At 40.2% G+C, this 16056-nt stretch overlaps 1 protein-coding gene and 1 long non-coding RNA gene across 40 annotated transcripts in view; one reads left to right on the forward strand and one right to left on the reverse strand.

The window, feature by feature from the left end:
- Nucleotides 1-16056, forward strand: part of LOC104318653 (uncharacterized) — a 541518-nt gene that overhangs the window by 259955 nt on the left and 265507 nt on the right. The gene's annotated exons all lie outside the window — the stretch shown is intronic.
- DLG2 (discs large MAGUK scaffold protein 2) overlaps nt 1-16056 on the reverse strand; it is a 1018165-nt gene that overhangs the window by 93510 nt on the left and 908599 nt on the right. For all 36 annotated transcript variants that reach the window (XM_069808461.1, XM_069808468.1, XM_069808464.1 and 33 more), the window contains one exon: nt 6977-7091. In XM_069808461.1, coding sequence (XP_069664562.1) covers nt 6977-7091 — 115 coding nt within the window. The remainder of the gene's footprint in view (nt 1-6976; nt 7092-16056) is intronic.

Here is a 16056-nt window from a genome sequence, read left to right on the forward strand (position 1 = left end):
AACTGTTCATTAGTATCAACACTGCAAAAAAATATCAGATGAATAAGAAATATAGTAAGTGTTAGGAAAAACTGTAGTAGTTTGTGAGGTGGCTAGTAGTTTCAACTAAGTATATAACAAATATATCGATTTTCACAGTCCTAGGGTATAGCTGAGGCCTATTGTTATACTTACAGCATCACAGAGTGTTTTTTTAAGCACCAAAATGCCATCAAACTATAAGCCTGAAGGCCTTTGAATTGTGAATACTCTACGATTGATAATTTTCACATCCATCTTTCAGCTGAGAGTTGCAACACTGTTGTGTGTCTTAGTTATTAGTTATTCAATTACATTGTTCAGCTCCTGAATGTCCACCTGGGGAGAAGGTTGCTTGAGCACATAGAGTGACCCTCCTTGCTTTGAAAAATAAAGATTTGTACTATTTCCTTGGTTCCAAATCTGAGCACCTCTCAGTGAAGCCAGAGAGAATACTGGTGCCAGCAGGATCTGGAGAAGACTCTGTATTCTGAGAAAGAACAGCTAAAAAGTAGTAACTGAATATTCAGAAACTCAAACTTAACCAGGACATGTGAAATGAGTAACATCCCAAGCAGGTTTCAATTTTCCAGTCTGAAATGGCATTTCAAGTGCAACAGTACATTTCACGAGTGTAGATTATGTGTGTACCTATCTGACCATTTCCAAACACATCTGCTAAACGCTATCATAAACTCCAGCTTTCTGTATTACGCCATTTATCACAGATTTTCTGAATGCATGTTTCCACTCTATGCTATAATTTGGACTGTTCCAATTGCCTAGAGATGATCTGAGCTAAGTGAACAAACTGTATTAAAATTCCACTTTCCTCCACTTCCCATTCAGTAAAGAGAATTCTAATAGTTTCTATCATGCCACTAAAGTACAGGCACGGCTATGTAAGCTCTAGCTATTTCCCCATCAGAACCAAACAATAAAGCCTAGGTGCTAAACTCACTCACATTCCCTCTCCAGAAATCTAGACTGACCTACAGTGCTCTGAAGCCTGAAGGAAATGTAGTCTGATGCCATAGCTGGAATGATGCCATAGCTGGAATCATAAACTCATCGAGCTTGACAGCCATGCACCGAACATGTGTGGATCCTCAATAGTGCTAACAAAAGTGGCAAATGAATTCAGAAGGAATCCTGGGGTATAAGAATATGGGGAACAAACCAGCCCATTTAAACAGGACTGTCAGTGTTTCAAAGCTACGTTGCAGTGTCACACTGAAATACACAACAGAAGCATTCACAGACAACAGCCAGAGAGCCTGGTGTTACAGCTTCTTCAAGATATGTATATGCATGCTCTGTGTGCGTGTGGGAAAGCGAAAGAGAAAGATATTCAGTGTGGGTGGGATTCAGGTCACATAACTTGAAGTATCTCTAATATAGATGTTTACATCTCAGCTAATCACCTGAGGCTCCTTCCACTCAACTGTGAGAAATAGACATTTTTAGGGCATGATTCGCCTGAGCAGTTTTAGATGTCTACTTCTGGATGAGATGAATTGTACTCTGAAAGTGCCAAGTGCGCTCCACTGACTCAAGGGAGATACTAGGCAACTAGCTTAAATGACGACGTTTGCAACATACATGTGGATATAGCATATGTTTAACATATATCTATTTGGATTATACACACACACACACACACACACACATATACATATTCTCTCTCCCCACGATGAGTATTTAGGTATGACCATTTCATCCCTCTCTCTCTGGTTCCCTCAATACCTCCCTCCAAAAAGCCCGGATGACTTTGTATCTTTATCACATTTCTCCTAGATCTACATAGTAGAGCTTTCCGTCACCCAGTCTGACATTATCCTGTGTTCAGATTTCACTACCAGGACGTCTCCAAGAACTACATTTCTCATGTGGGTTTCAGACTGCATCGTGAGCAGGAGAATTTTGCCCATGGAGCCTTGACCTGATGCTCACTGGCCTACGGGGGTTTGGTGACTTTAACAGACATTCCATAAACCCAGCCCAGATTCAGTCTTCACAAACTGCCTCAGCCAAACTTCAACTGTAACTTAGCAAAGTTTCCAAGTGAGAATTTCGGTGATTTGTTGAAAATCAAAGTCTCTCTAAGCAATACTGCACCATGCTGATTTCTAAGTTCAGGAAATGTGTGTAGAGGTGTCTAACACCTAATGGAGAATTCATTGTGCTGGAAATCAGAGTAAACAACCCAAAGTACCTCAACCTTGACTTCCTTTCAGCTGCTGCTAAGTTGCTATGGAAAATCTTCAGATTCTGTTCCTCAACAAAAAATGAACCAGAAACCACTTGTTTTTAACACATAACGCTTTGTTTTTGTACAGCACATACCTATCAAAGCTATGACATGTTTAGCACTAATTCCAGCTAGAAGACAAAACTGTAGTGGACTAAGAGGCACCTGTTTGCACTGTGCACAGGTTTTCTTATTAGTGCAGCATGGGCTGGGACAAAAAGATTGAATATTACATTTCCTCATCTTATTGGGAAGAGGCTCTTCCCTTGATTACACTTCCCACTGTAGTGTTCTCCCCTGGGCAGGTGGTGGAGAGGCAGCTGCAGAACCACTTCTTCTTCTGAAACTGCAGCTGGATCCAGCCCTGTCCCAGCTCCAATTTCCATACCCACCTTTACAGACAACTGTACTATTTGCATTGTGTTGATATATTTAAAAGTACTGCTGAAGTTGAAATATCTGCACTTCAGTAAGCTCAGCTAGCTCCTTTATACAGGGCAAAAAGTAGCCATGATTAGGGGGAATGATGTTTGGTCACTGATGGAATGGAACAGATTTTAAACAGACGTGGCAATGGAAGGGCTGGGGTGTGCGTGAAGCTTTTGAGTTGTTTCTGCAGAGTGATACACCTCCACAGTGCCTGTTTGTGGCTTTGGACAATTGGAATTTTTAATTATAGACATTATTTCAGAGGCTGTCTGGTTTGAACAATTAAAAGGTGCAGTGGCTGTTTGTTCTAAGCTTATCTAATTATTTTTTCATCTGTAAATCAACAACAGGCTGTAAGAAGGCAGTTCTTGGATGCCAGATGATTCCTGAAAAGCTTTTCTTTGTACACGTAGTAGCAATTACTGAAGTATCTACTTTTACCCTCAGAAATCTAGCACAAGTACTTTAAGCTCAGGAGGAATCTCATAAATCAACAGGAAAAACCCTTCATCATGCTTAAGCTCAGTCTCCTCCAAAGCCTGGCAATTTTATACCGAAGTTTCAACGGCTGCTCCCATTCACCAAACTTTTTAAAGGACTGTACTTCTCTGATGCTTAACTCTTCAAAATGCTGCCATGTTCCACAGCCTGTGGCTTAAATATCATGACCTGCCATCATTTCCTAAGAGTATCAATAATGACCACATGTAGCCTGAAAAATTTGACTATGGATCTGGACCTAGAAGGACAAAGCAAAGCATGTATCTGTTTCAAGACAACCAAATATATAATCTTACAAAAGCAGATTTTAAAACTTTGAGCCAAAAAGACAAAAAGGAAGATATGAATTTGCATAAGAAACACTAAAACCCCCCCTATGTATGTATATAGTACAGCATTTAGCTAGTGCTGGGTTTGTTTACTTTCCTCATTAATCATGAGCTGATAGCTGAATTCCAATGAATTAAAAAGGATAATAGTAGAAATTTTTTAGCCTCTCATTTCAGTTACTGAATTCAAATTAAGCTCATTCACCTTCACCAACAAATAAATTATAAATAATAAAATTTTCTATGTTTCATATCTATTCTCTCACTTTCTGCTTTTCTTTCTGTATTTCTTTTCGTCAACAGAAAGATTTAGTGACAAAGAGGATGTGGGCTCCCAAAAGAGTTAGCAGCGTTTCCTACCGCTCTGTCCTCCCCTGAAGTCTCATACTTTGCCTTTAGTGTCATGGGCTTTCTGATAACATTCCAAACAGAGATATAGGGTCTGTGATACAAAACAAACAGGTAGTACTGAAAAAAAAAAAAATTCAGGAAGTTCCTGAGAAATATTCTAGGAGGCATCAGAAAGACAGACTGGGATAAAGAAAAAAATAATGAAAATCAGAAATACCAGAGTACGCACAGATAAAAGATCATGTCAAAGAGCTATACAATTTCTTCTGAACAAATCATTTCTGATTGCTTTCCTGTGGTTGTATACACTGCTCAAGTGTGACTTTTAATTGCTTTCAGCCAACTACTTCTAGTCCTACATTCAACCCATTAACCCCATACTAAATTTTATCTCACTTCATTTAATATAACTTCTTTTATATATCTCAATTAAAAATGCTATGCTATTTTAGTAGGGGCTGGATGGGGAAATCACAGACTGTAAGGTAGAGAAGAAAACCCTGCATCCAATGAACCCCACATCCACTGACAAACCTGTTTACAGAGCTTTGCTTTCTCTCACCCTCTTTTCTGTTGGCTTTTCTATCAGCAGATAATGACACTTATTTTCAATTATAAGAACCTATATGGACCTTAATTTATTTCCAGTGCTGCCTAAACCATAGTTATTTACTTTGATTAAGCTCTCTGGCTAAAAAATAACAATGCTTGTACTCAGTGAAGGACAGGAAAATCACTACATCCCAAAGAAAGGAAAACAGCAAACTTGAATCAAAAACTTGGCATTACAGCTACAGATTTGCAACATATGGTAATTTGCCTCCAGTTCTCTTGCACATGCTGACCAAAATAATCCATTGAAACAGAAATATCCTGAGTTGTAAGAATACAAAAAAAAAGCTAAATCCCAGACTTTTTACATGGGTCCCTGGCTGTAAAGAGTTTATCCATGAAGTGAAAATTTCAGTCTCTGAAAACAAGCACATTTCTGAACCCACATTTATTTTTTCCTTAGTGCCTAATGTAGAAATAAGCTACCTTTGTAATTAGTATATATGATTTGAACTAATTGCCTAGCACAATGCTGCAGGCGCTCCTGCACTACAAACACATTATTGTAATATGTAAAATACATAGCCTCTCTGACAGACTTCTCAGTGTTGGACACAGACAATTGTGTGGGTTTGACTGCAAAAAAATTTATGCTAAGAAAAGTGACTGAGGCTTTTGGGGTTTTCTGCTTGAGAGGTTTGGGGCATTGTTTGGAACGATGCTGGAATAAAAGAACAGGTTTTGCATTTATGGTTTGGGAAGTGATATTTAGATATGCAGCTAAGACATCAAAGATTCCTGCGGTGAAGCACCAGGGCATATCAGCTTAGTGAGATAGACCACATCCAGAATTCATGAACTAGCAGAAAACCAGGCTCATCGTTGCACACAGAGCAATACCGTATGGAAGAACTAAGCTAGCCCAGATGCAGCACTGATACATTAGCTTGGCTCAGTGTGCAAGCTAATAAGCCTCAGTTCTCAGCGGGGCTTAGCAGGTTGAATCTGATACTGGGGTAATTGAGCTTTGCTGCAGCTCAAACCAGTGAGTTGTTCAGGACCCCATGTTAGCCCTTTATATGTACGCCTGAATTGACTTGCGGTTGCTGGCGTGGATTTTTTGCACCGTTGTTCCCCACAGTTTGGGTTCCTGGCTTACCTCAAGTGAAGTAAGCTTGGATCTATCACTACATGTCCAATGACTGTAGCTTTTCATAAAATGCAAATTCAGGGAGCTGAGCAAAGCTCTTGACAGCAAAGTCATTTTGTGTTTGGTTTGGAAAAACCTACTGCAGGTGGAATAGCTCCAGAAGTAAACACAAAGCCAGAGAAGTCAGAGAAGGTTAGAGATACAATTGAAAACCATGACGTTTCCAACCTGACCTTGCCCGACAGCAAGATTACTGGTAACAGCGATCCATACCCCTTCAGTCCTTGCTCTTTGTGGCAGCAGTACCAGTTAGTGCTTCGTGTGGTCGCTGCCCACTAGAATGAGACCATCCATGCTAACATTTAAGTTTTCCCTTCCTTCTCTGCTACCTTCCCCCTTCATGCTGAGGGCATAATGACAAAATGCAGAATTTAGCCTTAATTGGATCTCTGCAATGTTATCACCTGAATTAGCTCCCCCATGAATAATTATCACTGCCTGGAGGCTGACAAATTGCTTCCCTCTACTTCATGACTGTCAGGAATTTCAAAGTATGTGCTGAGCATGGGGCGGGGGGGGGAATGAAAATGAAAAGCCTAGAGAAGCATCATTATTAAGATTATTAAAATATTCAGCACGGATTCCCATAGTCTCCCTGAGTCCCAAAAGGCATGAGTGACAGCCAGAACTTTTCTAGGGGCAATTGGGCAACACCCAGCCTTTCATCCAGCAATGATGACGGCAATAGACTTGCACAGTCAAGGCAAAACTCTAACCACTGCTGCCGCCTGGCTCACGGTTAGGCAGTTCCTACGTTATTCACTACCCCATTTAAGCTACGTACATCAGCTTGTTTAGCATTTCCTCTGCATCTTTGATCTTGCTAGGTAGATGGGAAATTCTTTGTAGCGTAGACTGATAGAAGGGTAAACATATACAAGGGGATAGCAGCAGATTGTCATGCATTTAGAATAGCATATAATAGTCCTCGCTTTGTAAGAACAAGGTCTTGGGGGAAAAGTGCTCTGTATGAGAACAATCATTCCATGTCTGGGCAAGACCTCACAGAGAAACGCAATGCGTCACTACACCACAATATCCATCTCTGTTATCAAAAGAGCTGACAACTGGTAAGAAATCTTCATCTCATAAAACCAAATCACTATAAAAGTATAATGCTTTTTGCAAATGGCTTGAAACGATTGGATTAAGCAATAGGGCTTTATCCAATTCTCACATTAATGATGCTAAGCTTGTAAGATTGATGCATTTCTCAGTTCAATTCAATGCAGTTTCTCAAACTTCTTTCCCACCTTGCTGAACCCACAGCACACAAGTCGGGCATAGACAAGGCAGCTGCCGACATGTTCCCAGGAGAAAGCTCTCTCTGCTTACCTGACATACAGGGACCTCTTCTGATTAGTCCTCAGGGAGCCAGACCCAGAACTCATGCTGTGATTCATCATCTGCTCACGCAGGTCATGGATTTTTGCCTCAAACCGAGCGTACTCTAAGGAGATAAAAACCCCAGAGAATAAAGATATTTTAGTTTTCTTGACCTATATAATCGTTAGGGCTGCTAAATGCAAATTAATATTAAATTAACAAATGTAAGGCACGTCCTGAAAACTGAGGTCTAATAGAACCTTGCATTAATATATTATCTTCAGTAAATATATGCCCTCTTTATTGTGGTACTTGAACATTTCAGCACTGATTATCTGAAAACTCAAATAGCTAGACCCTCTCTCCTGCAGTTGCAGTTGCAGGAAAGGAGGTTTAAAGTGTGTTACCAAATATCTTTCAGTCTGCAAAAAAGATGTTGAAAGCAGTTTTCCACCACATCATTCCTCCTTCCAAACAATGAGATACTTTGTTAGGGGCAGTGGGATGATGCACTGAAGTTACTAATGAGTCAAGCACTTAGTGTAAAATCCCACCAAACTGAAGGAGATATAACAAAGTCTAATTATCCCTGAATGCAGCCGTGAAAATGTTGTATGAGCAATAAGCCACCTTATTTACTCAGCCCACTGAGGACTGGACTCTGTTTCTTAGGTGGAGCTGTAGCTCGGTCTTAGAGTGATCACAGAAACTCCAGACCTGTTTGAGCTGCGTAAGAATGCACAAAACCACCTCCCACACCTTGTTCTCCTCCATTGCTCTGCAGGTAGCTTTGTAGAACATTATAACCTGCTGACCAGCAATATGGGACCAGCGCTGGGGCAAGGATTCAGCCAGAAGTGTATAATTTGGTGAGATTCCTCTCTGAAAGGACACATCCCTCGTACAGCCTGGTCAACGGTCCCTCCTGCTGGCACGTTCCCCTTGCTCGTTGTGTGACCTAAGGGACTGAGCTTTGGTTTGCGAGAGGAAAAGTTGAAGTTTTAGAGACAAGCTCTAATTCCCTGAAACCAACAACCTAAACGCAATGCTCCAGCAACAGAGTCATAATTCAGCCTAAACCCATCTACCAACGCGAGCTAGAAGACTAACTTGAGGGGGTGTACAAAATCCATTTCAGTGAGTCAGTGACACTTTGGAGAGTAAGATGTTGCAGACTGATGCCAGTAAAGAGACAAAGTTGTTCCCTGCACCTCAATATTTTATTTCACTGCTTGCTTCAAAAGGAGGGTCTAATTTCCCCACAGCAAGTCTGGAGCAGAAGTGAAACCAGCAAGCAAGGTTTCCTCCCTTGAAGGATGGAGGTCCATCCCACCAGATCACACCACCTCTCAGTTTAAGCAAATAAATCTTTACTGTGCATTTATAACCTATTGGTCTGCTCCCTGTTTGGTGGTGTTTGAGCTATGGGAGAATGCTGTAAGACAGCAATATTCTCATTTTCTCCTAGCAGAAATCTCAGCATTATTTTTGTTTGATCATTTGCCGTTCACACTGGCTCAGTTCCCAGAATGTCTAGATGCTTTGCAACAACAACCAATTCATTTTATTCAGTGCCCTTTAACTTTTCATTGGATAATAACATCTGACCTTTCCAAGATCCCACATTTTGCATAGACACTAGCTTAGCAGAATGGTTTGATCTGGGCTTTTGTGTTTGGTTTTTTCCCTTCTTCTTCTTCTTCTTCTTACTTGATGCATTTTAACTCCCTTTCCTTTGAGCTTCTTTGGCATTACTTACTGAGTCTGTTAAGTGACAGTGGCTACTTTGCCAGTCAGCTGGGAACCACTGCTGTAGTATGACTCTTCAGTCTTCCCACATACCTATGACTTCACTGACTGCAGCTGAAATTCTGTATGTCAGGAGAAGAGACACTCCTACATGCAGACTGTATTTCAGATTTATTCTGTAGCTTGTTTCTTGCTCATTTCTTTCACCTAGAGTACATCTTTAAACTTCTCGGTGATTTAAAAGCCCAAATCCTCAGCGGAACTAAGGCTCCTACAAACCTGTGTCATTTTTTATCATGGAGTTTAGTTTTGAAGTGTTTATCCCAGTGTAGGATTTAAGTTTGTTCTATGTGAGTCATTTGTTCTATTCCCCTGCTCTAGAATTTATTTAGTAAATAAGCATCTTCCAGGCAAGGCTTTGTTTAACTTATATTTCATTATAACAAATTTAACATTTCTTCTTGCAAATAGGAAAGGTGATCTTAAAAACAAAACGCCTGCATTTCTCTTCCTCACAGAGTGTCAGCTCTCTGCATACAAGACAGAATACTACAGTTTCAAGGGTTGTTACTGGGTCTCTTTCATGTGTGGTGGATACACTGAAGAAGACAGTAAACGTACAGTGTAATTCAGCTTCTTTGATGTTTTACATCTGGGCGAGGCCAAAGATATGAATGATTTGCATCAGAGCAGCTGTAATGGCAGCTTTCCCTTTAATAAGCAACCATAGCCCAGGCAGACTCTATATGTGAGGTGTGGGAGTAACTCCCAGATTTAGACACCGATCTGGAGAGTGAGAAGAGAGGATTGAAAATCTGACTCTCTCGAGCACAGCATCCAGCTATTTGCAACCCGAACACCAGCTGATGAGATACTCGAATGACTACAGCTTGGTCCGATGATGGTGTTATAGCTTGTGTTCTGACTTCAGAGCACACTTGGAATTTAACTGATTTTAACTGACTCTAAATTTATTCTGAATTTAATAACCTCTATCTTTCTGGAAGACATTTTGAAGCCACAACACGTCTTAAAAATTGTCTAATAAGTGTGTGATGGAACTTCAGGGTTCAAGCTCCTGCTCCCTGCATGGTATTAAAAAATACTGAAGTACTAATGATAGTTCTGTTACTTCATGTTCTTGACACGTTTTTTTCCTTTGGATTGAAATACATAGATAATTTTAAAATAACAAATTTATGGGTCTATATTTTCCCACAGTACCTCCTTCATATTTATGCATCAAAAAATACTGAAATGTAAACCCATCCCTTGCTCCTGACAAATGCCTGGACCAAAAATTGCAAGGCCATCAATGCAGGTAGTATTTAACCCAGCTCAGATCAGCTTCTTTAATTTCAGTCCTCCTAGTTCTCTTACTGATGCCTAGATACTACAGTGATGGCTGCATTTGAAACATGGAACAGAAAAAGAAAGAGTGATGCTCCATTTCTGCCATCAGAACTGCTACAGTATTCCTGCCCAGTGGGAAAAAGTCCTTTTTTCTTAACACTTCTTTATAGATGGGGTCATTCCAGAGGAGCTGTTTCCTAATGGCTTTGCATTTGTTAGGTGTGAATAAGTGGCAGTGCTGAAGTCCAGAAAAACACTTCATGCTTCCTTCAAATTCAGTACTGAATCCAAATAACACACTTTCAAGGCTCCTACACAATTAAAAGGACACTGAGGTTGTGACATGCTGACAAGAAATACAGTTAAAGCTGATTCACTAATTTCATGCCCTTTAAAGAAAGGGAGAACAAAGAACGTATTGCTGCTGGAGTGCATCATTAATGAAATTTGCCAAATTTGACTTACCAAAATCCATCTGCAAAGGTCCTACCCGTTGCCTGACTCACTAATGATCTAACAAACTAACTCTGGTAGCTTAAGAAACTGATAAAGTTATGCATTAGACTAAAAGGGAAATGAGTGAGCAAACTGTAACCTGTATTATTGCTGGAGTCAGACCAGATGATATAATGGTTTGTGCTGGCCTGTGGCTCTGGAAATGTTGCTGTAAGAAAGAGGGCACATGAGATGGAGGGAAATGTTTGTTTATACTCCGCGTTAGAGCTGGCTCGGGGCTCACGGCAGTGTAGGTAGATGCCAAGGATCCTGATACAACTCACTGATCCTGGAGACGTGGAGCCAGTGCCACTGGATGTGGGAGGAGAGATGGCTGCCATGAGGAACGGCCCAGCTGCAGGGACAGCAAGACCATTTTTCAGGGCTCTGGCATTGGCACGTTGGGCTCTGCATGCTGTCCCGAGCAAGAGCCCGTTTTCCCAAAGGTCTGTTTTCTAAATTTGGCTCTGCTCAACTCTCTGGGCAGGGACAGAGAAAAGAGTCAGCTTGAATTGCTACAGCACGAATTGTCCCCAAACCCAACCAAGGCCAAAACTGAGTGTATTTATTAAATTAGACACCAGTTTGAACAACTGACGTTTGCTTATACAGGACTCATTAGCCTGAATATGCGGACAGGGAGCCGGTGTTTTTCCTTCTACCTTTTTCCAACAGCTTGGCAAGTGCTATATCTGGGTCTCACACATATTCTAATCTTTGAATATCAATGCAATCATTTGACTTTCCAAAGCACTTGCACATGTTGGAAGGACTGGATAGACCTTTGGGAGTAACCTTCAAACACCTTGAACCTTCTCCTCAGTTCACATACTGAGAAATCAAAGCAAGATAAATGGTCAGCCTCATTAAAAAAAAAATCCCAAACCCTAACAGTAATACGCTTAAAATGAAACTTCAAGTTTAGCTGGCCAAGATCAAGACTATGATCTACAAAATCTTGCCTAATCCACTTTGGCATCTGAGGGTATGCAGACACCAACATTTTTCCTGATGAAGTGATTTAGATACCTAAAATCCTGCCACCCCTCCTACAGCTGTGCAGGTGGGTACCTATACAGTGGGGAGGAGTTGGTTTAACCCCCCCAACCCTCTTTTGAGTTTCCTGTTGACCAGCTTTGATGGCCCATGATCTGACTCAGTATGCAAGCTGTTGTTGAGTCCGATTGCTCAACACTTCAGCCTCTCCACATGCTGTGGAGGAAAATATCATGAGTTTTTGAGACCTGCGGTGGATACATAGACATTAAGGAGTTGGGATGAGTGTTGATGTGACTTAAGTCCTTTCATATACATGGAGCAAGGACTTTTTCAATTAAAATAAGCAGTATATTGAAATTTTAGGTTCAAATTCTTCAGCTCACTTCAGAAATGGCCTGAAAGGCTATGATACTGGAGCATACAAGAAAGCTGCTGGAAGTCTTAGATGCATTTGAGAGATTAAAAATGAATGCAAGAAACCAAACCTCAAGAAATTTTTAGAAAATCATAGTGAAAATCAAATCCTTTCTAAATCTAAAAATAGCAAAGAGAGAGATTTTATATCTGATGTGTTGATGCTACTTTTTGGTCATATAAACAAAGAATAGCTATGATAAATGAATAAATATGCTGCAGCTTTTCTATGAGAAAGAGTTGCAGAATTCTACAAAGCTACATTACTGTTATTTTTCACTTTTAAGTTTATAATAAAGATAGTAACTTTGATTGAATTTAGAGAACGTGATAGCAAAAAAGCCCTGATCCTACAAGTAAAGTATAGTTAAGCAACTGAAATGCTGACATATTACACAGTAGTGAAAATAATAGTTTAGCGTCTAAGTCCAAGCCTTTATTAGTTTGAACGCTTTTAGTGCTGGCACCTTTAGAGAGATAGCAATTCTTTCTGTCAGCAGGTATCAAAATTTGCTTTCCTGTGTAATTCAGGATCATCACTGTTTGCTTCTGGATGATAACAGATTTCCTAATTTGCTGCTTTTGTGCTTCTAAAATAATGCATCTCTAACCCACTCCAGCAAATGGTGACGCGCTGATGGCTATAATGCAAACGGGAGGTTGGAAAAGGCAGTGTATCTTGGACTCTGTCAGAGGGTGAAAGGAAAGTAAAACTTGAACTGTCCAATTTTAACAGACTACACTGCTTAAAACACAAAACAAAAAAACTAGGAAGGCATTAGTTAGAGACAGAATTTTATCATCTCAAAAAGGGTATGTTGAATAACTCTAGACACTATAATAAAGGAATAGCTGCCAGACCAGCTTCTCCATCAGTACCAATTTGGCATAATTTCAGTGGATCCAGGCCAGCTTCAACCTTCTGAGATTTTCTTCTGTTCTGTTTATGGGAACACAAATTGTCTGCCACTATGGCAAGTCATGAACTTATTGCCTTGGACATCTGAGATAGTAATGTGCATGATACTATTATTATGGTAACATTATTTATGCTACTTAGGTAAATCTTTTTTTTTCCCTTCTGCCTCATCTTAGCAGATGTCTTGGCTGAATGGTTTAAGATTTAAAATAATGGAAGAACACATTTCTTCCTACAGTGAGTGTTTCCCATTTCTGCCCTTTGCCCACAGTGTTGTACAGTCACCACTGTTTTACACGTGGAGGTGAGAGGAAGGTGAGCAGACCAGCACCAAGACTTCAGAGGACTGAGTCTGATTCTTGTTTTTCCACAGACTTACAGTGTGAACCCGGGTGAGTCACAAAGAGTAAGTCTCATCATCCTACGGCACCTAAGGCAGGGATATGGGTGCTGCATTAACATTGTGCCTTTGGCTATGCCTGCCAGGTGCCGAGCATCCCGCAGCTCTGGAAGCCTGCAACACACATAAAAAGTGAAAAAGTATGCAAAAAGATGTGAACTGCTAATACCTTTGGCTAGTATTTTATGTCTTCTGTTTACAATTATGTTTGTTTAATATTTATTTTGAGTCTTTTTTTTTTCCTAAAAGTACCCTGACTACTGTTTTTAGATAATTAGGAGTTGAGGTTGCAAGCATAACTGGTTAATGATGGTGAAAATTCTTTGTGGTCTGTAGTAATTTCATAATAAATAAATACACAAGCAAACATAATATGGTTAGGTACAGTTCACTGTACCTTTGGTTCTTGTATCTTGCTCTGCCATGTCTGATGTTGGCCACTGCCAGGGACATAGTTCTGGACAAGGCTGGCTTTGGATCTTATATTGTATGGCAAATGCTACGCTTTTAATAAGTCCAAAAAATCAATTAGATTTAACATCAGCTAAATTCATCACTTGACAGGAAAAAATGCACACAGTTCCGATGCCATCAATAGGCAACGCAATAGCGTGCATAATTTATTGGAGAAAGTGTTGCTCAAAAGGCTTTGCTCCATTCATGATGCACTGAGCAACAGAACAAGTTATGCTGCTATTTCTTATCAGTCATATAACTCCCCTGAGCTCACTCAAAGGAAATGAAAAACACAGATTTCAATACTGGGGAAGGGAAGATACATTTACATTTTATTAGTTTTTATTAGTTTGAATATATCTGCTTGTTTTTATTGGAATATTTTCAACACACCTTTTCAGGAACCTTTCAAAAATAACAACATAGGGATATTTACTGATTTTACTCATTACTTTGGCCTTTAAAACTTCAGCACAGTAGGAGCATTAATGTCTTTGTTCTTTGATATTGGTTGGTTGTCTTCCTTTACCAATATACAGGTATTTAGACTTAAGCCTGTCTTCTAATTAAAATTTCACCCTGTATATTTGTTCTGTAGCTGGCCTCATTGCCTAAACATCACCACTAACTTTATTTTCATTTGCTTTATTACTGAATATAATGCTTCTTCCATCTGTTGCACCATTAGATACAGCCCTCATACTGTGTTAGTTGTGAATATAAATACACCTGAAAAGATATCTTCCTCCCACGATACGTTCAGGAGACTAATATCGTGCTCTATTCTTAGTCACGGGGAATATAATTCCAATACAAATTAGTCTCTAGAAGCTTTAGTTTCAGAGAATTCATGCCTCATAATGAAAGAGATGTACTAAAATAAATCAAGCTATTAGTGAGTGACAGGGACTATGTATCCCACTGAGGTGTTATTCTACCTGTTCCCTTAAAGCCTACCCTTGGCTTATGAAGTGTCAGCCTGGACTTTCTCAGCTGGGAATTTCTTGCAGCTTCTTCCAGCCGTTGAAGAAAACTGCAAGAAACTCAATAGCTTTCAAAAACAACCCCTCCCAAGATTTTGGGAACCTTTTCGTGCACTGAATTTTACTGTATTCTCAAAAATTTACACCCCCCACCCCCTTTATTTGAATTGATGTACCCCTGAACTAACCAGGACTATTTGTGGCACTTTTTCAAATTCCCTGAGGCTCACGCCGAGCTAACAACTTGGGCAATATTGTGTGTACACATACCCAGGGAGGGGTAAGGCAAATAAAGAGCAGAGAGTCGGATCTGAAACAACCATATCACAACACATGGTCTGCCTTGGCAGCACAGTGTGAAATCTTGGACAAGATGGACACATCACTTCACCCCAGGCATCCAACTTGCACAGCCACGCTCGCCCAGCAGAGCAGCGTATATCTCATTAACCTTGATAGCTTTGTAGGAGTTACTGTTTTGTACAGTGCAGAAACGTTTCAAGATATCTCTGCTGTTTTAGGCACAAAATGACTCTGTCAAGGTGAAAAAAAGCTGCCCTGCATTGGAATCCTCTTTCTTCAACAAATATTTATGTGGGACACTGCAAAGTTAACAAAGTAACAAAACCTACTTTCTATTAATAGCTAAGCTAATTCATTTAGCTGTTTTGCCGCTTCAGGGTAGTGGTGGAGGATCTTATTTCCAGACATTTATTCAATTTCCACAATTTCCCATCCAAAATCATTGCCCCGGGGCAATTGTTACTTATTATTTTTGCTTCATTGCTTTTTCTTGCTTCTGCTTTTCATCAAGTATAGTTCTATTTCTCGGGACTTGAGCATTTTGTACTGATCAGCCGTATCTTCTTAATGCTGATGCTGGCTTAGCCTGCTTCCACCTCTTAAAGACATGAATTGACATGAGGAAACAAAATACAGAGCTGACCGCTTCTAAAGTTTCCTTGGCATGGCAATACCGGGAAACCATTTTGGTGGTCTTACCTAACCCTGTATCTACATTGGGTAGATACTCCTCTTTTACAGACTCATGGTAAATGATTCCAACCTGCCTCCAGCTGTTTATAAATTTCCTTCTCCCCAAAGCCTCCTGAGTGCCCCACCTATGAGCTACACAGCTCAGGTGAGTTTTCCCAAATACCTTTCAATAAGAATAAACCAGGTTAGCCCGTTTACTCTATTTACACTAACCTGACTGAGTCTAATTGATGCAGATCATCACAAAACTGCCTGGAAATGTGAAGAGGGCAGGATATAGTGATATGGAGCTGGGAGCAGGTTGGCATAGATGGTATCTTCCTCA

Source organism: Haliaeetus albicilla, chromosome 20, assembly GCF_947461875.1.
Source record: "Haliaeetus albicilla chromosome 20, bHalAlb1.1, whole genome shotgun sequence".
NCBI lineage: Eukaryota > Metazoa > Chordata > Aves > Accipitriformes > Accipitridae > Haliaeetus > Haliaeetus albicilla.